The sequence below is a fragment of the Dasypus novemcinctus genome, chromosome 5 (genome assembly GCF_030445035.2).
Source record: "Dasypus novemcinctus isolate mDasNov1 chromosome 5, mDasNov1.1.hap2, whole genome shotgun sequence".
Taxonomy (NCBI): Eukaryota; Metazoa; Chordata; class Mammalia; order Cingulata; family Dasypodidae; genus Dasypus; species Dasypus novemcinctus.
Genome location: NC_080677.1, coordinates 140,276,839 through 140,302,437, shown reverse-complemented (window position 1 = coordinate 140,302,437; position 25,599 = coordinate 140,276,839). Strand labels below are relative to the sequence as shown.

The 25,599-nt window shown below is 39.0% G+C and overlaps 1 protein-coding gene across 4 annotated transcripts in view; it reads left to right on the top strand.

The window, feature by feature from the left end:
* PTPRN2 (protein tyrosine phosphatase receptor type N2) overlaps window positions 1-25,599 on the top strand; it is a 1,274,829-nt gene that overhangs the window by 849,859 nt on the left and 399,371 nt on the right. For all 4 annotated transcript variants that reach the window (XM_058297618.2, XM_058297617.2, XM_071215383.1 and 1 more), the window contains one exon: window positions 23,135-23,199. In XM_058297618.2, coding sequence (XP_058153601.1) covers window positions 23,135-23,199 — 65 coding nt within the window. The remainder of the gene's footprint in view (window positions 1-23,134; window positions 23,200-25,599) is intronic.

Here is a 25,599-nt window from a genome sequence, read left to right as displayed (position 1 = left end):
AGCCACATGTATTTCTAATTCATCTGGTTTTATGCTTTCCATTTTTCATGCTCCCTTGCTATTTCATTTACCAGTTATTCTTTTGCCATGTAGATAATGTTTAGTCTGGGATTATATTTTTCTCAAGTGATTTGAAAAGTATCTTCACCATTTTAAATTCTTCAAGCTTTTCAGAAACAGTGTGGATCTGCATATTTCTAAGTATTAATGTCAAGAATAAAATTAATTCTATTGTCTTAGAAGGCATACTTGAGAATATCTAATTCCTCCCCCATTTTATAAATGAGGAAATGGAGGCCTAATTTAACTTCCTGTTTGCATTTATCAGAGTTTTGTGTTGATCAGAGAATGCGCTGATTTTTGCAAAAGACAAAGTATAGGAAACCTCAAATCCTAACACTATTTACTGGAGTATAAAAAGAAGGCTCTTTGGGGGCCAGGTTCCAATACGTATGGCTGAAAATTGTCAGAAAATATGATGTTGAGAAAGTGTGGCCATTATTTCAGATGGCCTGTCACACAAAAGACCTTAGTCAGATTTCCCTGAAATTTGCATTTGGAAAGCCAAGTACATGGTGAAATTGGTGGAAAATCTTATTATTATGAACTCCTAGCCCTTGCTCTACCTGCTTACTCTAATGATCAGAGATAAATGATAGGAAGACAAATTCCCATTTTTCCTAAGCACCAAGCAGGACCTTGGTTCCAGCCTTCTCCTGTCACTTTTATTGAACATAGCAGTTTGCTCAGGATTCATGCATTGAAAATTGCTAAAGATAAACATTGTATTTTAAATTACTTAGGCAACAAGGCAGACTTGGAAAAAAATCATTTGAACAAATTGAAATCTGAAATGTTGATATCAGATATTAAATTAATGTAAGTGAGATTGAAACAATATCTAATTAAAATAATTTGAAATATGACTAGAAAATTGAAGCTGGCATTAGCTTTTACCAGCTTGTCATTATTATTGCTGTGCAGCTAAGCTCCATTTTCACTGAAGCCCTGGCAGTTCACTAGAGATTCCACAGGAGACCCAGCAGATAAAAGTCTCATTTATTTACCCAGTTATGGCTGGAAAACAAGGGCTAAAGAACCTTCCTTGGTAACCTGAGGAGCAGGGCTTGACAAATTGACCTTTCAGTTTCGAAGGAGAAAATGCTTTCCAGATTCTCCGCTCCAATGTGTAAATTTGCATTTTAAGCTAGGATATATTTGGCACTGTCACTTTATACAGGACATTTAAAAAACAATATTAAAAATCAAGTTTGCAATGGCAAGGAAAGTTAAGCAGAAGCTTCTACCCCTGCAGTTGCCTATTTCATGAGTGATAGAATTCATAGTTAGTTACTCTTTTAACAGGAATCTTTAGCAGGAGAAAGTCAAAAGTACATTAGCATGAATGGGTCTCCTAAGAGTCCTCTAGAAGCTGTTCTTGTGATATTAGAAAAAGGCTTTTGTAGTGCAAACTGTCAGAGTGCGAAGTTGAGTGTTCTGTAGATGAAGTACCGTAGCACCTCTCAGAATGTAAAATGTGACAGCTCTAATGATGTTTCTTTTATACCCCTCTAACATCTGCTTCTAGACTGTCCTCACATCCCTGTTTTATGAATTAAAAAATAATTAAAGGGAAGAAGACTGTCAAGTTAAAACACTCAATTCTTCATAATCCATGGTCGAGTTAAATGATAAATGGCCTTAAAGCTTAGAAGACCTGACTTTAATTCCTGCAACCACCATTTATGAACCGTGTAGCACTGGGCAAATACCAGCCTCTAGGGGTTTAAATGAAAGTATCTATTAACTGGTAATAATAACAATAAGTAACTGAATGCTTCTAAGGGGCCTGAGACTATTTTAGAGCATGGTCCTCAGAGGCAGCATTGCTCCCTGGAAACATAGAAGCAAATAATTTAAAGGAAATGACAGATTGTGGACAAAGGGGACATCAGTGTCCATACTAAAGGCACCATGCAAAGACAAGGTATGATCATCATTTGTATTTCACGATCCAAACAAGAGTTCCTACAGAAAATTACATAAAACATTCAATAATCTTATGTACACATTTATTTGTGATTAATATAAAATAGACTATTGAATATTTTATGCACTTCATACTTAGCTTCCCATTAGGTTTTACTCAAATCTGCATTAAAATTTGATTTTCTTCTGTAACATTGAACTTTGAATAGGGTGGAGGCATCTCACAAGATTGCTGGAGATTCTCTGTTTTGGTCAGTACTCTGGAAAAAAGTATAGGTATTTATTAATATGAAAGTTTTTAAATGTTAATATTAAAATAAATGTTAATATTAAAATATTAAAATAAAATTTTAGTGGGTAACCACTAAAAAAGTATAACTTTCAAACATGAAGACAACATGAGATTCTAGAAATAAATCAAATATATTAGAAATGACAATGAATGCACATGAACAAATACTCCAATTAAAAACTGATCAGGGGAAGCAGATGTGGCTCAAGTGATAAGGCCTCCACCTACCATATAGGAGGACCTGGGTTTGATCTCTGAAAGAAGAGAAAGCGTGCCTATGTGGTGAGCCGAGTACCCGCTTGGGTGTCCATGTGACAAGCTGAGTGCCCATGCCGTGAGTTGAGTGCCCATGTGAGTGCCCATGTGGCGAGCTGAGTGCCCGTGTGCAAGCTGAGTGCCCACATGAGTGCCCGCATGGTGAGCCATTGCCCATGCGGTGGGTGAGCCAAGTAGCTGTGCAGCAAGCTGAGTTCCCATGCAGTGAGCCAGTGCCCACGTTAAATGAGTCACACAGCAAGATGATGACGGAACAAAAGAGAGATGAAGGGGCGGAGCCAAGGTGAAGTGCAGCAGAGACCAGGTACTGAGGTGGGGCAATTGACAGAGAACCTCTTTCCACATCAGAGGTCACCAGGATCGAATCCCAGTGAATCCTAGAGGAGAAAGATGAGAAGAAAAGCCAAAAAGAGAAATGGATACAGAAGATCACACAGCAAATGCACACAGAGAGCAAAAACAGCAGGGGGGGGGGGAGGGGAAGGAAAAAAACAGATAGGGAAGCAGATGTTGCTCAACCCAACCAATTGGGTACCTGCCTACCACATGGGAGATCCCGGATTCGGGTCCTGCACCTCCTAAAGAAGACGAGCAGACACCACACCTGTTACAACAAACTAGATGTCCCACCGCAACGAACAGACACCTAAGCGAGCAGTTGCCACAAATCAGCAGAAGCTGCAGCCAGCAGGTAGATGACGTGGCTCAGGCTGTTGGGCACTCATCTTTCATGTAGAAAGTCCCAGGTTCAGTTTCTGTTGCTTCCTGGAGAAGGCAAGTAAACAATGAGCAGACCGACTAGAGAACCATCGGGGGTGGGGGGGGGGGAATAAATAAAATAAATAAATAAATAGATAATAAGTCTTAAAAAAAAGACTGGTTTATATGAAGCATAGATAAGAACAAAAGTACATAAAAAGACACTTTAACCAAAATCAAATACTGACCAAAGAATTGATGTGGCTATATTAAAAGTAGATTAAATAGATTTTATGGGGAAAAACAATGTCAGAGAAAAAGAGGATTACTAGATAATGATAAAAAGAGATAACAACTCCATACATCTATGACTAATAACAGAGACTCAAAATATTTAAACAGAAACTAACAGAGCTATGAGGAAAAATAGACAAATTCACCATCATAGTCAGAGATTTTTAACATATCTTACAGTAATTAAGAAATCAAGCAAACGAAAAATCAGTAAGGGCACAGAAGATATTAACAGCATGAGTATTAAACTTAAATTCAATAAACAGATATAGAATAATGCACCCAATAAATCAAGAATGCATTTTCTTTTTAAGCATACTTACATCATCTGTGAAAATGGATATATAGTAAGCCTTGAGGGACATTTGAGTAAATCACAAAGAATTGATATTTTACAAACCATGCTCCCAGATTAAAATGCCATTATGTATTTGTTCATCAATTGTAACAAATGTACCCTACTAATGAAAGAAGTTATTAATAGGGGGAAATGTGAAAGGGGGAGGGGGGCATATGAGAATCTACTATATTTTTTAATGTAACTTTTCTATAATCTAAAACTTCTTTAAACATAAAGTTTAAAAAAATACAACCAAATAGGAAGACTCATACTCAATGATTTCAAAACTTATCACAAACATAGAATATTCAAATATGTTTAGAACTGATCTAGGGATAGCCATATAGAATTGAATGTCCATAAATAACATACATATCTATTGACCTACTGATTTTTGAGACAGGGGCTAAAAACATGCAGTGGGGAAGATGTCACTCTTAACTAAATGGTGCAAGGTAAACTGGATTTCCACTTGTAAAATAATGAAGTTATTCCTCACATCATTTACAAAGTCTCTTCCTCCCATCATTTACAAAACTTAATTCAACTTAGTAAGTTCACAACTATTATTATACACTTATTGTTTATGTATGAGTGATTTACTTCAATAAATTAATTTTTAAAAACTTATTTCAACTTGGATCAGGGACTTAAATATAAGTGCTATATCCATAGAGCTCTTGGAAGAAAACATTTCAGCAAAACCTCATGACTTGGATCTGGTGATGGATTCTTAGATAGGACACCAAAAGCACAGGCAACAAAAGAAACAGCAGATAAATTCAAATTCATCAAACTAAAATTTTGTGCATCTAAGAATTTCATGAAGAAAGGAAAAAGAAAATCTACAGAATGGAAAAAAAGTAAATCCAATTCATATATGTATTAAGGGCTTGATATCAAGAACATATAAGGGGAAGTAACTGTGACTCAAGCAATTGAGCTCCCATTTACCATATGGAGGACCCAGTTTCGATTCCCAGGACCTCCTGGTTAAAAAAAAAAAAGAAAAGAAAAAAGGTGTCCCAGACCTGCCTGGAGAGAGGCACAGCCCCCCTCCCTGCCCATGCCCCTGCACAGCAAAGCAACACACCAAAAACAGATGATGACACAACCAGGTAGAGAAAAACAAAATAAAACATGTAAGGAAATCCTGCAACTTAACAACCAAGACAGAGAACAGAATTTTTTAAAAAGGAGCAAAACTTTTCAATAAACATTTCTTCAGGGAAGATGTGTCAATGGTCAATAAGCATATTAAAAGATATTCAACATTATTAGCCATTTTAGATAAATTTACATTGACCAATTAACTGTTGCATTCATGAAAAATTCTAAATATATTAAAAATCTTAAATTAAAATAATACACCCCTGATTCCCAGTGGAGTTGTGGCCAAAACCTACTCTCCAGTTCTTCAGCCCTCCAGGACAGCTGACAAAATGATGATAATGGACACATACCAGCCCCCCAGCCCCACCCCTGAAAAAACAAGGAGAATCTTTAACTGCAAGCAAAACAGTTCCATCTGCCCCTTAATATCTAAGCCCCCTCTCAATCTATTAGCAGTCAGAGCAGATTTCATTCCAAATTCCTCAAGACTGAGTAATGAGCAAACATAAGGAGGGGAGGGTAAACAAGGACCGTTGTAGATTTAATATTGTAGTCATTATTATGTTGTAATGGAAGAACTGTAACATTGATATAATGATAGTAATTACCAGAGTTTCAGAGCAAAGAGGAAGGAATGAATGGGTGGAACAAAGGACATTTTTAGGGTATTGGAATTGTTCTGTGTGTTACCACAATGACAGATACATGACATTATATGTTTATCAAAGCCTATAAATCTGTACAATGCAAAGTGTACACCATAAACTATAGGCCTTTATTAATAGCAGTGCTTCAATTTGATCCCATCAATTGTAGCAAATGTAAAAAAAACACCTAAGATGTGAATAAAGGGGAAAATGTGTATGTGGGGGGGGGGGGTAATAAGGGAATCCCCTATACTTTTGATGTAACCTTTCTCTAATCTAAGCCTTCTCTAAAAATAAAATTTATAATGATTTTTTAAAAAGAAAGAAAGCTACAAAGAATGCCATTACGTTACAAGAATTAATAAAGGGAAAACCCCAGGTGTTTGTAATTTAAAAGTCATATTGTTTGTAATTTAAAAGCCATATTTCCCCAAGTGCAACAGCAAAGACCAAAAAAGAAGGAAGGTCCAACAAAAACCCTTGATACTAATGACTATGCTTGTGAGCCTGTGCACCTGAAATAAGAACAAGGCCCAGAGCTGCAGGGTGCCTAAGAGTTACCTCCTGAGAGCCTCTTTGTTGCTTGAATGTGACCAGTCTTGAAGACAAACTCAGCATGTAAATGTGTTGCCTTTGACCCATCGTGGGACATGACTCCCAGGGATGAGCCTCCCTGGCGCCGAGGGAGTACTACCAAGTACCAGCTGATGATGTAACTAGAAAATGACCTTGAATAAAAGGGTCAATTTGGACCAGCAGAATACTTCAGTCTACATATAATACTAGGAGTTAAAAATGCTTTTTGACCTGAATAAAAGGGGGAAATGAAAAGGACAAATTAGTTTATATGGCTATGAGTCTCCAAAAAGAGCTGGGAGGTTATCAGAGGCGTTGCCCTTATGCACACCTGAGCAGAGTCCCAGAGACAGAAAAATAGATACAACCCCAGGTATTGGTTCTTCTGAGGGTTACAGAGACCCACACATTCTGTGGTCATGGCAAATGGAGTTCAGTGCCATGTCAGTTGGCCCTGTTTTGGAGTTTGTGTTTCTGTGTGGTGGAGCTGGACTCAGATGTGATCTTTGTCCACAAGCCTCTCCTCTTACTGTTACCGGAACTGTAGCTGGTGCTGGGGTTTAATGTATACCCAGGGGACCTGAATCTCTGGACTGACCATGTGATAGCCAGGGCCTGAGCCTCAACAGACTTGCAACTCCTACACTCTGGTTTATTCGACTTACCCCACTCAGCTAACATGGAGGTGAAGAAGGTCAACCACCACACCAGGGAGCCAAGAGTGCCAACAATTGAAAGCAGGAGAATTGCATCCAGCATCCATGTGGAATCTAAACCCCCTCTTGATATAGATGTGGAGTGGACACAACCATTCTAAGGTCCACAGGCTGGAGGGATAGAGTATGGATTAGAGTGGACTTACAAAAAAAAATTTTTTTTTAATAAAATAAAAGCCGTATTTCTATAAGTCATGATTTGAAGAGGATTTCAAAGTGAAAATTAACAACAACAACAACAAAAACTCTGACTAATGGAAATTATGGACTATATTTCTAAATCTGGAAATTTGAAAGTTTTTCAGCTTGAGTGTTTATATTAGAGAGAAACAAGACCAAAACTTAGTTGAGTTTCCTATTTAAGAAGTTAGAAAACGAACAATGGAATAAGCCCAAAGAAAGTAGAAGGGAATTATAAAGATAAAAACAGAAGTTAATAAAATATAAAGTAGGATTCAAAAAGGATTTTTTCTTCTTTGAAAAGACTGATAAAATTGAAAAACTTCTGTTCTACTTGATCAAGAATAAAAGAAAGATAAAGTAAAAATAAACAATATTGGGAATGAAAAGTAGAATGTAAGTATTGATGCCTTGGCATATAAAAAGATAACAAGAGGATATTATGAACAACTTATGGCAATATATTTGAAATTTTATATAAAATAATCAAAACTGAAGAAATAGAAAACTTCAGTAGTCCAATAACCAGGCAACTGGACTTGGCCCCATGGATAGGGCGTTTGTCTACCACATCGGAGGTCCACAGTTCAAACCCAGGGCCTCCTGACCTATGTGGAGCTGGCGCATGCGCAGTGCTGTTGCACGCAAGGAGTGCCATGCTACACGGGGGTATCCCTGCATAGAGGAGTCCCACGTGCAAGGAGCATGCCCTGTAAGGAGAGCCGCCCAGCGCGAAAGAAAGTTCAGCCTGCCCAGAAATGGCACCGCACACATGGAGAGCTGACACACAAGATGACGCAACAAAAAGAAACATAGATTCCTATGCCGCTGACAACAACAGAAGTGGACAAAGAACATGCAGCAAATGGACACAGAGAACAGACAATTGGGAGGGTGGGGCTAGTGGGGGAAAGGGAGAGAAATAAATAAAAAATAAATCTTTAAAAAAAAAAAAGTCCAATAACCAATGAAGAAATTTCACTAATGGTTGAAAGGTCTCCCCACCAAACAAAATACCAGACACGCATTTTATGAATAAGTAAAGTATTTCCACACATTCAAATAAATCCAGTCTTACACAAAACACCTCAGATTAGTCAACTTCTGAGGTTAGTATAACCTTGATACCAAAATTCTATAATTACAGTCCAAGGAAGGGAAATCAGATACGAATTTCCCTCAAAACATAGATGCAAAAACTAAACCAAAATACTAGCAAATAATATCCAGCAATTTATTTTTTCAAAAGTCACAAACAATTAAGTTGTAGCATGAGAGTTAATTAATGTAATCCACTATGTAAATAGATTGAGAGAAAATCACTTATCTCAGTAAATATAGATTAAAAACATTTGCTAAAATTTAACATTCGTTCATAATAAAATGCTTAGTAAACAAGGACTATTTTGTTTTTAACCTCACAAAAAAACTGAAGTTGTTTCTTTACAGGCAATTTTCTTTTTACTCAGAAAAATCTTGTTTACTCAGAAAACACAAAAGAATATCCAGATAATAGGATTAGATAGTTGGAAAAGGTTGCTATATATGAAATCATATGCAAAAATCAATTGTACTTCTATACTTAGGGAACGAAGTTAGAAAGTACACTTATAATATGGTGGGCAGTTACAATAGCATCAGAAAGTAAAGTACCAGTGTGATGGTTAGGCTAATGTGTCCAATTAACCAGGAAATGGTTCCCAGATGTTTGGTTAAGCAAGCACTGGGCTAATTATAATACAAGGGCATTTTATGGACTTTAATCATTAGTGAATTGATTGCATAGATGGCCGATTATATCTACAATCAACTAAGGAGATTGCCATCAGCAATGCATGACATCTCTTCCAATCATTTGAAGGCTTTAAATGGGAAAGTGATTTCAGCATTCAGAGAAAGAATTCCCATCTCTACTTCAGACAGCAGTGTCTCCTGGGAACTCACCAAGGACCTTCATTGGATCCCCTGGTTTACAGCCTGCCCTGCAGAATTTGTACTTGTGCATCCCCATGGTCAAGTGAGAGTATTTTATAAATGTTCTCACTTTTTACAAATATCTCCTGTCAGTTCTGTTTCCCTAGAGAACCCTGACTAATGTAACCAGGAATAAATATTTTTCAAAATTTGCAAAGCCTTTATGGAGAAAATGATAAAACTTTCTGGAAAGATGTTAAAGAAGACCTAAATAAATGAAGAGATTTCCATGTTCACAGATTGGGAATAAAGATATTACTTTTCCTAAAATCTACAGAGTCAATAAACTTTTTAAAAATTCAAACAATTTTACTTTTTTAGAAACTTGGCAAGCTGCTTCTAAAAGGTATATTTAACTGCAAAGAGCAAAAACTAACCTGAAAACTCCTGAAGAAGACAGCAAAACAAGGGGACCTGCCCTACTACATACGTAATATGATAAAGTAGGTAAAATGATGTGGGTCTCTGCAGCCAAAGCCAACAGAAAATAACCCCATGGAAAAATGGGCAAAAAATAAATATAAATAAATAAATAAATAATGTTATATAAGAGAGGGAAAAATGAAAGGCGAATAAACATGCAAGAAAATGCTCAACATGATTACTAAGCAATGAAGTGCAAATTAAAAACACAGCAAGATACAATTTTATACCTACCAAATTGGCAAAAATGTTTGACAAAGTTCTCAAAAAAATTTGGCCAGGATATGAACAATAGAAACACTTAAACACTGATGACAGGAGTGTGAATTGTTGTAATCCTGTTGGGACATCCCCTATGATGTAGCAATTCCATTATTGGATATATACCCTAGAGAAAATTCTCTGCATGTACACAGAGATATGTACAAAAATGTTCACAGCATCGCTGTTTGAGATATGGCAGGGAAAAACGATGCTGTCCATTAAATTGGACAATTAATGGACAAGTAAATCTTGCTGTGCAGTATTTATATAATATAAGCTCACAGCAATGAAAATGTAGGCCCTGGCTACAGGCAGAACCAAGAGTGATTCTCAGAAACATTAGGCTAAGCGAAAGAAGCAAGTCACAGGAGAATGTGAAAATAATGACATATGTTATTATTTCATCAAGTTCAAAACCATTAAAGCCAAATAACATATTATTTAAGGATATCCACCTATGTGAAAGCATCTGCAGAAAAGCAAGGAAACGATCAATTCATAATTCAGGAAAGTAAGTGTGTCTGAGAGAGAGGAAAAGAGATGGAACTAGGAAGGGGCTCATGGAGAGATCAAATGTCATTTTAATGTTTTATTTTATTCCAGAGTAATGGGCACTATGGGTGTTTGTTGTCTTATTATTCCTTATAACCAACACATATTTTATAAGTATTCTTTACTATCTTCCTAATATTTAATCAAAAATGATATAAAGTATTGATATTTTGAAATACAAACTTGCCAAAAAAATAAACACTTCTGACTGGCAAGAGGAAGTCAGCAGGAGAGTTATGATTTGGTAAGGGAAATCCTCTCCAGGAACCTGTGACATATATATTTTATAAAACCATGCCTAGTATACATATGTAAACAAGTACACATTTATTTATCTGCTATAACATCTGTACTAATTCTCTTCTAAGGGTATTGATACTTGGCATGTTATGTAGAAATGTGCGTTGTTGCAGTATTTTAAATATCTAAAGTGGCATCTCTTCCAACTTGGAAATCAGTGTGTAGATAAACAGCTTAATATACAGATGCTTCTTAATGTGAGAATGATTCTTCGTGGAAGCCTGTATAGTGCCATTGACTATTATCTCCATTTTTGGTAGTCAGTCATCAAACCACATAGAATAAAAGAAAAAAGAGAGCTTATTTCCTTCCAGCAAATGAAGGTACAGGGAGCACCCTCCCCCCTTCTCTTTTCCCTCTCTTAGAATTAAGCTTTAAATGGTATCTCTGGTTTTGGTAAATAATATCAGGAAAGCAGTTATGTTCCAGGGTTATTTTGATTCTTTCTGACAGTTAGCAAAATTAAATATCCAAACGTTGTGGCAACATGCTACTTTCAGATGACTTGACATAAAGTGATTAACATCAAAACATTCCCTCATGTTTTGTGTCGCTACAGTGCAGTGGATTACAACACATTGCAGAAATGTGCCCTGAGTGCTGGGCAAATCAAAAGTACTGTAAACAAGTACCCTGCCTGCATGCAATCTTTCCGGTTGTGTTTTGACACTGTCAAATAGGCACTGGTTTGCACTGCATACAAACAATTAGGTTCTGCAGTAATCGTGGGGGAATTGGGAAACGTGATTTAGTCGTGCAGGGGAATGTATTTGTATTTAGATGTGACTTTGAACCAAAGTTCACTGAGTGGCAGTGGACTACAATGTAAACTGTGGTCCATGTAGTGCAGCAGTGCTCCAGAGTGTGTTCACCAAATGCAATGAATGTGCCACAATGATGAGGGAGGTTGCTGATGTGGGAGGAGTGCGGAGGGGTGTGGGGTATATGGGAACCTCTTATATTTTTTAATGTAATATTCTTTTGATCTATGTATCTTTTTTTTAAAAAAAGGCAATTAAATTTAAAAATTTTTTTTAAAGAAGAGACTATGGGATTCCTAATAGGGCATCCTCAGTTATTTTTATCAATTGCCATTTTGATTGTAAAACTGGAACTGGGGGTATTGAGGGCATAAAAAAACACCACCACCTTGACTACTACTACAGTAAGTATTAGCAACAATAATAGTTATATATTAATAATAGTAATAGTGGTGATAAACCACTACTGCTAAGGAATACATTTATTCAGTCATTCTACAAGTTGCTTATTCCCTTAACAAATACTTATTGAGAACCCTCTATGTGCTAGGTTCAGTCCTAAGCACACTGGGGTAATAGTACTAAACAAAACAAATCCCCTGCCCTTGTTGAGTTCACAGTCTAGCGAGGAAGATAAATAATAAAAAATAAGTATGTGCTATGTCAGGTGGTGATAAATGCTATGGAGAGAAATAAAGCAGGATAAAGCAGATAGGCAATATAGGACAATGGTGCGATTTTCTCTTGGGTGGCGCCTTTTCAGCAGAGATGGGGAAGAGGTGGGAGAGGTTGTGCAGATATCTGAAGGAAGAGAACTCCAGGCAAAGGGAGCAAAGAGCAAGTGCAAAGGCCCTGAGATGGCAGAGTACCTGAAACAGTCAAGGAAGAGCAAGGAGCCAGAGTGGTGGGAGCTGGGGCAACAAGGAGCAGTCACGGAGGTGACGTCAAAGAGGCAGTGGAGCATCAGCTTGTGCAGGCCTTGTGGTTGAGTAAGGACTTTAGACTTGACTCTGAGTGAAATGGGAACTCCCTGAAGGGCTATGAGCTAAGGATGCATCATCAGACCTACATTTTTAAAGGGTTATTCTGGCCGCTGTGCTGGTAATTAGGCCCAGACCTAACATCAGAGGGGTTCACACTTTGAAAAGTAATTTTTCATAATGAAAACAATTATTTAAACATGTATAAACCTATAGCTTCAGTCTGGAAATCAACCAAAATTAAAAAAACAACTGAATTGAATTATTATCGTGCATGTTCGAATGTTCGGTTAGTAGGCTGGCAGCATTTGATGAGTAATAAATTTAAGATATACGTAATTCCTAAATTATTGTGCATTTCTCCCAGGAAACCAAGGAGAAACAAGTTTGGGGCATGTGAGATGCTATTAAACATCCAAGTGGAGATGTCAAGTAGAAAGCTAGCTATACTAGTCAAGAGTTCAGGCAAAGAATTGAGACAGGCCATAATCAGCCTATGGATGCATTTAAAACTCTAGCTCTAGTCACCTGGGAGTGAATGCAGATAGAAAAGAGAAGTCCGAGGCTTGGGCCCTGGACCCTCCAACATTTAGAGGTGAAAGTGACTGAGAAAGAATGGCAAGTGAAGAAGAAGGAAACCAAGAAATAGTAGGGTTCAGGAAGCCGGAGTAAAACAAGTGTTTCAAGGAAAAGGGAGTTGAATGTCAGATATCCAATGCTGCTACCAGGCTAAGATGAGGATTCACTGTGCAATGTGTACTAAGTAAGAAGTATCATCTCACTGCAGCCTTACGATTACCCCATTTCACAGATGAAGAAACTGAAGTCTGGACAGATGAAATAATTTGCAGGAGATAACACAGCTACAGTGGCAGAGTTGAGAGATTAACTCAGTTGTCGCTGAGCCTGTGTTCTCAAACATTTATCAACACTGCCCCCATCCACGTGGTGCTCAAGCTGCTCCGACAGCCCATTTTAAAGTGGGAATCATAATCTTTTCAAGGTCACCTGAATTTTGTTTTGTTTCATATTTAAAATCCCAAACCATGTAAAGTGTGGAATCAGCTCAGATGCAGGGCAGGGGTATGTAGATTGCTTGTCACAGCAATCACCAACTGCTGCTTTGTGTTCTTTGTCCTCAGAGAATTTGTGGAAAGAATAAGCTGTCACTCAGGTTCCAGAGCTCGGCGGCAAGGCTGATGAAGTGTAGGGCCCAGCACAGGGGATTCTTGGTTATTTGTGCTGCAGTGGGATTAAAATGTAAGCATTGAAGGGAGCCCTGTAACTCGGTGGTTGAGCACCTGCTTCCCATGTATGAGGTCCCAAGTTCAATCCCTGCTACCTCCTTTAAAAAAAAAAAACAGTAAGCACTGACTGTTCAAATGCAATTAGCCAAATACCCAGAGAATTCCTGTTCTCTCTTCTGCCTACCAAGTCATCTTATTTGACAAGGAACAGAATGCTTGACCCAAGATTGGGAAAGCTGAGGGGAATTCTCTTGATGGCGTATGTCCGAGCCCAGCCTCGAGGTGAACACTCATATTAAATAAATAAAACACTGGAAAAGAGCCAAGTGCAAAACGATTTGCCCCAAAAAAGTTATGCTTCCAGGCTACAGCCTGAGGCCGTCCCCCTACATTTTATGGGGCTTCATGAACAGAAGGGTCTCTACAGAGATAAGTTTTTAATTTTTTTATGGGAGAAATATATATCAGATGGAGATTTCTACTCCCCCAAACAGTAGTTGCTTTGGCTCTGCCAGTACCAGACTCCATCCTGTAGCAGGCAATGACCTTTGCTAAGGGAAATAAATGATGCTGTCCAAAAAGGGAATCAGGTTTCCCTCAGGTTATGGGGCCCGGGCGCAGCGACAACCTCTACCTCTTAGCACTCAGTCTGGCTCCCTCTCCTCGTGCTTTCTAATAGAGCAAAGCCATTAAGTTGTCCCCATTGGAATTTAGATCACAGAAGAGACTTCTCCACATTCTTTCAGGTTAAAATAACGGGTATAAAGAGAGTAGGCAAAATTATTCCACTGTAGCTACGTGCTTAATTATATGGAATACTGCATAAATTGTCAAGTGCAAAGAATTATTCTGATAAATTAAAATACTAATTAAATAGGCTATTGCAGAATTTTGAGAACATTATAGGGTTCCGCTTCTTCAGGTAATTTGCATATCCTTCATCTAGTGAATTTAATTTTAAAGGACTTCTTTTTTGTGTTTGGAAACCCTTTTTGTCTCCCATGAAGATAAAAATGGGCTTTATACATTGTTCTTTGCCTTTATTAAAGCAGCTTCTCTTCATATTTCTTCGCTTTGAGGTCTGTTGGCCCTCTGTCGGAAATGGCAATTCGGAAAATCCAAAACTTAGCTGGAAAAAAATAATTCAGAACTTAAATTTGCCTAAATATCTGACTGAAGTAGGCCTTTTTGGGTTTTTTTTCTTTTCAAAATGCTTCAGCAAAGCCTTAAAAAATGGCAATGTCATTGTGGAGACCGTCATAAAAAGGGAAAAAAGTATGCTGCGCACAGCCAGGCATTTAACCTAGACTTAAAAATTGTTTTCAGAGGAAGAATAGGAATGATTCTGTAGTTAGAGACTCCTGAGGAGAGAAGCTCCCATAATATTAGAGTCTGAATATCTGATGTAGATGTTATATGTCTCTATAAGGTATGTACCATATAGTATAATTTATTTTTATCATTGCCTTACAAAAAAGAGATATATAAATAGAAACCTATATGGGTGTTTAGGGAAGTCTCTGAGGATATATTTTAAAATAATAAATGTGGAAGAATAATGTTGGGAAGGACATCCAGAATAATCTGAGACTTATAAACAATGCTGAAATCTAGAGAACAGGCATTGTTTTTCTTTTAGGTATATTTGGACTAAAAAAGCCAGGTGGGCTTTGCTGTTTAGGATAAATTATGTAACATTTAAATATGTTGGAAAAAAGCAAAAGATCACAGCTTCTCCTGTTTTTGTCATCTCAACCAATGAGAAATTTCAAAGTACAAAAAATAAAATAAGATAGAGCAGGCATCATTGAAAAGGAATTGAAGCCCAAAACTGATAATAAGGTGACAAAAGAGCAGAAAGCCACTTTAAATCAGCGTAAGTCCTATATATATTGTATTATTCCAGGGTGCCAAAGGAACTTGCAGATATGATTGAAAAAACTCTATCGCTAATCTCCTAAGAGATTTCTCTGGAGAAGAACTATAAAACAAGGGGTTCAGAAATCCAGGTTTTCTCCTTTTATTTCTTGCCACCCATTACTTTCAAGATTATAATAGAGTTTCTTCAGTGACTTGAAAAGTGAACTAATGAGTTTGATGTTGCTACTTAACAAAATTCTAGAAAGAATTATGAAATGTGTATATAAGACCTTTTTTTTAAAAGATTTATTTATTTCTCTCCCGTTCTCCTGCCCCCTCCCCCAATTGTCTGTTCTCTGTGTCCATTTGCTGCGTGTTCTTGTCCACTTCTGTTGTTGTCAACGGCACGGGAATCTGTGTTTCTTTTTGGTGCGTCATCTTGTTGTGTCACTTCTCCGTGTGTGTGGCGCCATTCCTGGGCAGGCTGCACTTTCTTTCGCACTGGGCAGCTCTCCTTACGGGGCACACTCCTTGTGCATGGGGCTCCCCTACACGGCACAGCACTCCTTGCACGCGTCAGCACTGCGTGTGGGCCAGCTCCACACGGGTCAAGGAGGCCCAGGGTTTGAACCGCAGACCTTCCATGTGGTAGACGGACGCCCTATCCACTGGGCCAAGTCCGCTTCCCGTGTATAAGACCCTAAAAAAGAAGTGGTAATTGCCAGGAGCCAGCATGGTTCTCTGTGAAACAGTCATGCCAAACCATATTCCCTGTTGTGCAAGAGTTACCCTGATGCTGTGGAAGGGAGACTTATCATGACTGTGATATGCTTTGACGTAACCAAGACATTTGCTCTTGATACCCTTGTGCAAAACCTGAAGAAATGTGGTCATGATGTGTTATTGAGTAGACTTACCACTTGTTGAACTTCCATAGATAAATATCACGAGTTTGTGGGTTAATAAATCTGAAAGAAGGTTTTTAGTCCATGCCACAGGTACTGTTCTTGAGACTGTTCCATCCTTTTGTTGTTGTTATTTGAATGAAAATGAAGAAGTCTTTCTCATGGAAGGGGCTGTTAACATCTGCCTGCTGGGTGAAGCATCTGCAGGATCTAGGGTTATACAGGATCTCGGAACAGGTCAGAAGTCACAAAGGGAAAAAAGAAAGGCAAACCTACTTTCCTGACTTAGGTTAGAGGATGGATCAAGGTTAAGGCTCAATGCCATTTCACACAGTGAAGGCCTAGAGTATAATGGACTGCCAGCTCAGTCGGAGCTATTATACTTGCAAACAGATAACATACTCGAAAATTATTTTAATAGAAAACAGATTTTGAATCCTGGGAGATGGTTGTTCCTGTTTACCTGACCTGGCCAGGTGATATCTGGAATAACATGTTTGTGTCAGGTCACCCATCTCTCTGATGGATATTGAGCAAACTAGAGAGCTTCATGCCCAGGATGCATCCCCCTTAGTCACTTTCCATCTTATCTCCTGCTTATTTTCTTCCCAGCCCTTATCACAAACAGGCATGGTCATTCTTACATCTTTCCCATTAGTATATCAGCTCAGCGAGGGCAGACACACTGCTTGTTTTATCCATTACCACATCGCCAGGCCCTAGCACAGTGCTAGGATACACTTAGAATACATGGAATAAATGAGTGAGTAAGTGAGTGAGTGAATGAATGAGGAAGAGAGGGAGAAAGGGAAGGCAGAAAGGTAGAGGGAAGTATGAATACTTCTTTCAATCATCTATGCCTACATCTGGCTAATCCTAAAAACTATCTAGCAGGTGGTAAGAGATAAGAGCAAGTTTTAGAAAACTAGATTATTAGACCCTGCCTCTGGGGCCAAGAAACAATATTTTTGTAAAGTCCCCCCAAGTTGAAGTATCTAAACTGCCTTTTATGGCAAGTAGTGGAAGGAACAGAGACCCTCACCTGAAGAAAAGCAATCTTCGGGGTAAGAGCTGAGTGACCTTTACCTATGGCAAGGCCAATTCTGTAGAAGAGGAAATAGCCCTGAGCTGTGTCACTCAGAGGTTGCAAGTGGGAGGCTGAATTAGAAAGTTAGCAGTGGAGGCCCACGGGTTCATTTATAAGAGTAAATTCTTCCTAATTTGCGTTAATCTAACAAAGTCATGAAGGGATGCTCTAGCTAATCTTCAGTCTCTGAAAAACAAACAGAAGCACATATCAGCAAATGAATAGCATTAGAAACCACAGATTATTGACATTTAAAAGCCATGAGCAAATGGACTGTATCTTCTTGAGGTTTAACACTGGCCTGGCTGTAAAACAGATGCAATAAAACAATCACAGTCATGAGCAGATCCATTTATTGAGCGTTGCTGTGTGTCATGCACTGTGCTATGAGCTCTGTACACACAGTCTCTCTAGTAATCTTCACAACTCATCAAGTGAGTATTGTGATTGACCTTTCTCATAAGGGGAAACTGAGGCATAGAGGGTAAGTAACATGCCCAAGACACAAGGCTGCTAAACAGTGGTTCCATTATTCTTCTACAAGTTATTCCAACTCAAGATACCTTGCTCTTAGACTCTGTTGTATATTCTCCCCCACCAAAGGAGTGAATAATACTGATCAATGAAGATTAATTAGTAATTACTTATTAAGTGCATAGACTGGCTGTACTCCGTCTCTACTTTTACGGGAAAATGTGGGGGTACATTTGGGTTTTACATAGGATTTTAAAGCACAAAATGGAAAAAATGTGGGTAGAAAAAAGGGATTGACTGTCATACCCATGCAAAGTTGAGGAAACAGCAGCTATATTTGAATTTTGTGTTATTCTAAGGGGTTTCCACCCCTTAGAAATGGGTAATCAACAATGCCAACGATACAAACAATATTCGAACTACAAGGGCCCCTCGCTTGTTGCAGCGCAGCAGTCAGGATCAAGAGTGTGAAACAGTCTTAGGACAGTGAACTATCCTGAAATGTGCTGAACTGATCACTGCAGGAACATAGAGAAGAAGGATTCGCCAAAGCCTCGGTGCACGTGGGTCCTACAGAACAAATGAGTTTCTGCTACTGCAGAGGAGAGAGCTGCCCCTTTCCCCACCCCACTTTGCAGAGCTGCTAATCACACATCAGAAAGGGGAATTTGAGGCTTGATACATGCTCTCCTTAAGAAAACTTGAAGTCAGTTGGTGGGTGCCTTAGTGGGGGGTCCCCTCTCCCCTGGTCTCAGCAGCAGCTCCCCCGCAGCAGGAGTGCCAGCTGCATCTCCTCTGGCTCTTTCCTGACTCAGCAGAGTTGCTCCACATTGGTCCCAGGCGTTTGACCAGGTTTGGCTGTAGACCACATGTCCTTTCTGTTAGTTTCATTTTTTTCTTCATATGATTCCCTAGAGTGCTTCATTCGGGTTTTAACACGATCCTAACAAACCTTTTAAAACCGATTCATGTCATTTTTTCCCCCTCAGCCCATGCTCATCAGAGCAAGAGTGTCAAAATTCACAGAGTTTCCCACCTAGAAGCACATGAGGAAAATTGATGCTCTGAGCAGAAGGTCAACCCAGAGGTGTCTCTAGTCACAATTACTCATTGGCCTTGGTAACGGAATGGAATAAACCATAATGGTTAAGATCCCAGATTTTAGAGAGAGAGATGTACATCTGACTTTTAATTGCCGCTGACTGGGTTTCTTTGGGTTATTCATTTCTTTTTTTTAAAAATTAATTAATTTATTTATTTATCTCTCTCCCCTCCCCCCCCCCCCACCCCGGTTGTCTGTTCTCTGTGTCTATTTGCTGCTGCTTCTTTGTCCGTTTCTGTTGTTGTCAGTGGCACAGGAATCTATTTTTTGTTGTTGTGTCAATTCTCTGTGTGTGCGCGCCATTCCTGGGCAGGCTGCACTTTCTTTCGCACTGGGTGGCTCTCCTTACGGGGCGCGCTCCTTGCATGTGGGGCTCCCCTACACGGGGGACACCCCTGCATGGCACGGCACTCCTTGCGCGTGCGCATCAGCACTGCGCATGGGCCAGCTCCACACGGGTCAAGGAGGCCCTGGGTTTGAACTGTGGACCTCCCATGTGGTAGACGAACGCCCTAACCACTGGGCCAAGTCCGCCACCAAGGTTATTCATTTCTAAAATGAAGATCATAATTTCTAAATCACAAGGTTGTTCTAAGGATTAAATAAAGTAAGGTGTGAACCAAGAGCAGCTTTACACAGTGCCTGGCATGTAGTCACTATTTAATAGTTGCTGCTCTTATTATTGTTTTTTATTATTCACTTTATTATTTGGATTTTGTCTTGGAATTTAGTCTGGGGTTAGTTTGGGAATTGTGAATCAGTCCCTTGTATTCATTTTTAAAACAATTATTTTGGAAAAATAACACTAATTTACAAGAAGTCACTTGGCTCAGGTGTTCTTGCTTTCGGACTGGCTAAACTAAATTAGAGGTCAAGGTAGTTTGAGCACTCTAAGCAGTTAGAGAGAGCCATGCTGACCAGTGCTGTTGGAGTCTACATTTATTTATTGAAAGAAGAATGTAAGCATTTATTAAGTGCCAAAGCACTTTGCTTGACCCTGGAAAAACAAAAATGTTCTGGACCCTGTCTCTGCCTTCAAGAATCTTACAATCCCACTTGGGAAACAGATATGTTAAGAATTAAACAGAATTTCATTGACAATAAAGCCATTATTTTATTTTATGTACCAATAAAAAAGTAAAAACACTGCCAATTAAACCACAATATAATGCTTTCTAATCACTTAGAAATATTTTGTATTTGTCAATTGAACTTGTAGACTCATCTGTCAGTGATCACTCTTGTTCATATAAAAAGTTAAAGAATCCCTAAAACACTTTCACACTGAGGGTCCAGCCCCTCGGAGTCACCTTCCAGCACGGCATCTGCGCTCTTCCACAGAACCGGCCCCCTGGCCACCTCTCAAGAGAGGGCTTCGCTCAGGTGTGCTGGGGCCCCTCCCAGGCCATTGGTCTCCAAGCAGTTTCAGTGCTGGTGCTTTCTTGATCTTATCAGAAGGTGCCAACAGAAAATTTTTAAGTAGAAACAAGGACTCATATTCCTTCCCCAAATGGCCTTTGATAGTCCTGCTGCCTGAAACATGGAGGGCTGTGGCTGTCCAGTAAAGGGGCAGGAATAGCTACCACATTTGCACATGGAGTGGTCCAAGGTGCTTGACTTCAGACACGTTAAAAGGTTTAAAAAACCTGCGGGTATTAGAATCAAGGAAATAAGACATTGTAAGGCCTAAGCTGTGTTATAAACAGAGTACCATGTAGTGGTTTGCTGCATAGTACCAGCTTCGCTAGAACTGATTTTTACTTTTTCAGGAATTCTGTGAGCCAGTTATTAAGCACAGCCATTATTAAAAATTAAATTACATAAATCTACAGTTAAATAAGTTATGTTAAAAACAAAGATAATAAATACTCAGCATTTCCTAATTATTTCCTTACATTTTCCTCCTTTCTGTGCCCTTGAGAGGATTTAAATCTGTTTTTGTGTGGTAGAGCCACATCGTGGGATGGTGCCACCATGGCTCTCTTCCCAGCCATACTTAGTGACTTCACATGGCAGGAATATTTACACAACAGAAATCAACAAATGCTCCACATTGGGATTTGGGGCGGGGAGGAGTGTCAAGCTGTCATTGACCACAAGACACGCAAAGGCATGACAAAGTTTGCTGAGGACAGTCATGGAAGAGAGGTGCTGGGAAGGCTTCCTAGCAGATGTGGTAATTGAGCCACCCTGAAAAGATGATTGGGTTTTTACCAAGCTTGAGAAGCTTGGCAGTACATTTCTGGCAGGGAAAGAGTATGCTGAAACTAATATGCCACATGTCTGGGGAAATGACAGCCTCGATGACTGGGAACAAACATAGGCAGAGCTATCTGTGTTTGCTGGAGACACAAGTTGAAGGGCTTTGAGAGTCTGCTACAAAGACTGAATTTCATCCTGCAATCAGAGGGAGAGCCAGAGAAGATGTTTAGGCAAAAAAAAAGCAACACAAACTGACTTCTCAGGAGATCCATTGGTCACAGTGTGGAGAATGGATGGATTAGAGCAGGGGTCAACTAACCATGGCCTGTGGGTCAACCTGGTCCACCATCTGTTCTTGTATATAGTTTTATGGGGACCCAACCACAACCATTCATTTACTTTTGCCAAGCCCTGAATAATAGTATTCTACAGTACTATTGGTCAAGCTGGTTTTTTTTTTTCCTTCTTGGGCATGAAATCTTTTCCTTCTCCATAGCAATAAATGGTGTACTTTTTAATTCCATTTTATGTGCTTTCTGTTTCTAAGCCTATTCAAAAGGGTTCACTAACTATTATCCCAAAAAGTACCTTGCCATTCAGTAAAAGGTTCCCTTTGTTAGCCAGAGAACATTAAAATTGATTGCTTTGTACTCTAACTTTTAAAAAACTATTCTCTTACCATTCAAGGTTTACGTTTGTGCCCTCTCCCTCTCGCTTCCCTCCCTTCTTCTCCTCCACCCCAAATTAAAGTACCTTCAGGTACTTTTGCTCTAACTCAAATTGTTTTATGTCTGCCTCATTCTTCTGTGCAGTGGGTAATTACCTATATGGAAAAAATAATGTTCATTTGTTCAAAGGAGAAAACTTTTTATAAGACAATGCAAAGGCCCTAAAGGTGGGGAAGGCAGGCTATTACAGGATTTCATTTCTGTCACTCTAAAAGATATAATTTCATTACCCAAGATTAACGTAGGTGTATTACAATAAGAGGTGAAAGTAATTGCTATTTTCTTGCTATCTCATTCTGTATTAATCACAATTGCAATGCGCTCTTCATTCATGGGGTTTGCAGTAAAATTCTATTTCATTCTGGTTTTCGTTTGCAAAGTAACAGGGTCTTTATCCAAAAGAATATTTCTATAGAATCAAGGTCAATAGCTTTGAGACACAACTTCCTTAGGATGAAGTGGGGGCAGGTGGGTTTTCCTTGTGAGCATGATGACGACAGAGTTTTCATTTACACCTGCTAATTATTTCCAAGGCTCATTTCTTTTGGTATGATATTGAATGTAATTCATCCTCTGAAAGTTTTCCTCATTCTAAGTCAGGAGCAAGCTAGGCTGTGACTTTTATTTGAGCTAAATTATTATAGAGTGTTCCTTATAGGGGCATGAATAAGAGGGAATAAAATAGTTCCCTGTGTTAATGAAATGAGCACATACATTTAGCTTTCCCATCCAGTGAGTCTTCTTATCAATGCATAATGCTAGTTAATGAAACCTATTTCCCAATAATTATATAATTAAGAACCATATCATCTTAAAATGAGACTTTACAGTTTTCAAATTATGTCTACATAAAAGTTCTCATCAGATCTTCCTAAGTCTGTGAATTTTATACTATGACACTATGTTATAGATGAAGATGACAGTACACAGTAGTGACATGCCCAAGGTTACTCAGCTCATGAGTGGAAAATCTGAGCCTCAAACTCAGGTTTTCTGAGTAACCCCATGTTTTTTCCACCACAACACTATTGTTAAATTAGGCTATAGGAGCTGTAATTTAATTGAATTTTTCAATTAAGAAAAATGTTTGATGTGTCTTGAGAACTGTTAACTTTCCAAGCTGACTCCTGTCCTTCTTTATTTTTCCTAACAGTTGACAAAAAAGACAAGCTTGAAAAAACTTCTGGACTGAAAGTTCTTCAAACTGGAATTGGGTCGGTAAGTAACACAAGGGGAGGATGCCATTTGAAACATGATGGATGGCATTTGCTATGCCTTTTGTGTGAAAGCCTGGTGATCAAAGGCCCAGTTGGGCTACCTGGTCTTTTGGGCTCATTCAACTAACATCATATTGACATGTGGGAAGACCAATAGATTGATTGGTGTAAAATCAAGCCTCTCATTGGACAAAACTGCTGACCAACTGTGCCTAGATAATTTGATACTATTTAAGGTAGCTTTTGAGATCATAATTTGGTGTCTCCCCAAGAAAAAGCAGCCATTGATAAGAAAAACAAAGAAGACTTCAGAAAATAAGAAAACATGTACTTCTTTCTTCAGTTGTTTCATAATTGCTAAATTTTTAAAGAGCAGGCCAAGAGAAAGTATTCTTACCTCTAGGGATTCAGGGGGACATACTTTTATCCTCATTATTTAAAGACATATATTTGGGTAAAGGCCATTATATGAATGCCTGCATAATATAATTTAAAATCTATCAAACACTGGTCATGTCCAAACATTGTTTTGTTGGTATCAAAAAGAGATACTTGACCAAACACTCCATCAGCAATTAAAGCTGATGATACTCTTCTCAGAACCTTGAATAACTGATGACTGCTTCCCCAATCTCATGATAATTTACTGAATTGTACACAGAACAATTGATGTGATTCTCTTATGACTGGTATGTTGCCACTCATAAGTCAGCGTGGACTGAAACCAATCTGTGCTATCACATTTGAAATGTTAGATTTCATAGCACTCACCATTAAAGATAATTAACTATTAAGGAGCAGCTTATTTATGAGTGTTCCTTGCTACACCGCAGAGATGTGCTTTGCAGAGCCACTTAAAGATTAGCTGACTTGCTTTGGGGAAATCTCCAATTCACCAGTCATGAGTCTTGGGCTCTTGAAATAAGAACTTGTTTAATTGGTTGCTCTTCCCAAACAAAGGCTCTCGTGCTTATAAAGTAGTACATGCTTAAGAATGCTTTATAGAGACATCGCACCATTAACTTGAAAATAACTCGTCTTTCAGTTAAATGATGAGCAAAGTGCAGGAGAGGAATAAAACAAATGACTGATAGAAACTTTTTGGAAAAAAAAATACTTGAACGGCCCTGACAGTTATCGTTGTTCTTGGTGTTTTCTCCATGGCTTTCTGGTTCAGGCTGGATTCATGAAACTTTTAGCAACTGAGAACACCCTACCCCCTCCCCACCCCCGCCTTGGTAAAGTGCTATACCTTTAGCAGCCCGTGAAAGGTGGGGATGAAGCCGAGTCTGCAGGGCTCCAAAGAACTGTCCATATCCCAGGACGGTGCGGTCATCAATGGCAGGTTGGGCCAAAAGGGCTCGACAGGTTAAAGTGAAATGTGGAAGGGCTTTGATTCAGGGACCTCTCTCTTGGGTGTAGCAGATGCTGTGAAATCCTACTCCCGTCTTAATCTCATTTTTGGTGACAGTCATTCCTATAGGAAGAATGCTGGTATCCTGTGATAAGCCAATTCCTCAGTGATTGGGAAACAAATCTAGATGGATTCAGATTAAGAGCTTTCATGTACTCCAACCAGAGAAAGCTCTGACTCTTGCTCTGTGATGTATAATATTTAGGCCATATTGAAAGCTGACCCATTTGCTGAAATGGGAAGTATCTTACATAGACGTGAAGTAAGCCTGGTCTGGAAAAGGAGTGGGGAAGAAAGACAAGTGATGGGTGAAGGAGTAAGACTCCACACTGTAATGGGTTTTGTTTGGGAGATGTCTGTATGGTGCCCGGCACTCAGGTGTTGCCTTCCTAACTGAAGCATGGATTCCTGCTTTCAAAACACTATTTCAGGAAAGAGATAGTATCTGGTGATGGGATCCGGCCGACTGACCATCGAGCTCTAGTCAAGCATGGCTTTCACGTATACCTCGCTGAACTTAACTTTTGAAACTTCAGAAGATCAAATGTTACTATCAATAAAATCACTGAGACCTCTTGGGAAGAGGCTGCTCATTTGGCCACACTGGGAGAACCCTGAGGGGTCGGAAGTTGTGACTTCATTCTTTGAGGTCCTCCACATTGTCATGGCCAAACTACACTCACAGTTAAAACCTCATACCTTCAGACCCTGCAACCCTCCTGCCTGGTCTCATCTCTGGCAACCTCTGATGCCTAGGGCCCTTTCCGAGTTTATCAAGGAATCGCTCTCTTGTTGTTATTGTTGTTTCTCCTTTTCAGTATTTGATGGGATCCTTCAATCTCAGTGCCCTTCTTCAAGTCTGCAAAATTATCATCCATTATCTCTTTTTAAATTACCTCATTAAATCTTCACAATAACCCAATGGGTGGATACTATGATACCCCCCGCTTTACAATAGAGGAAAGTGAGTCATAACTGAGAATAGAG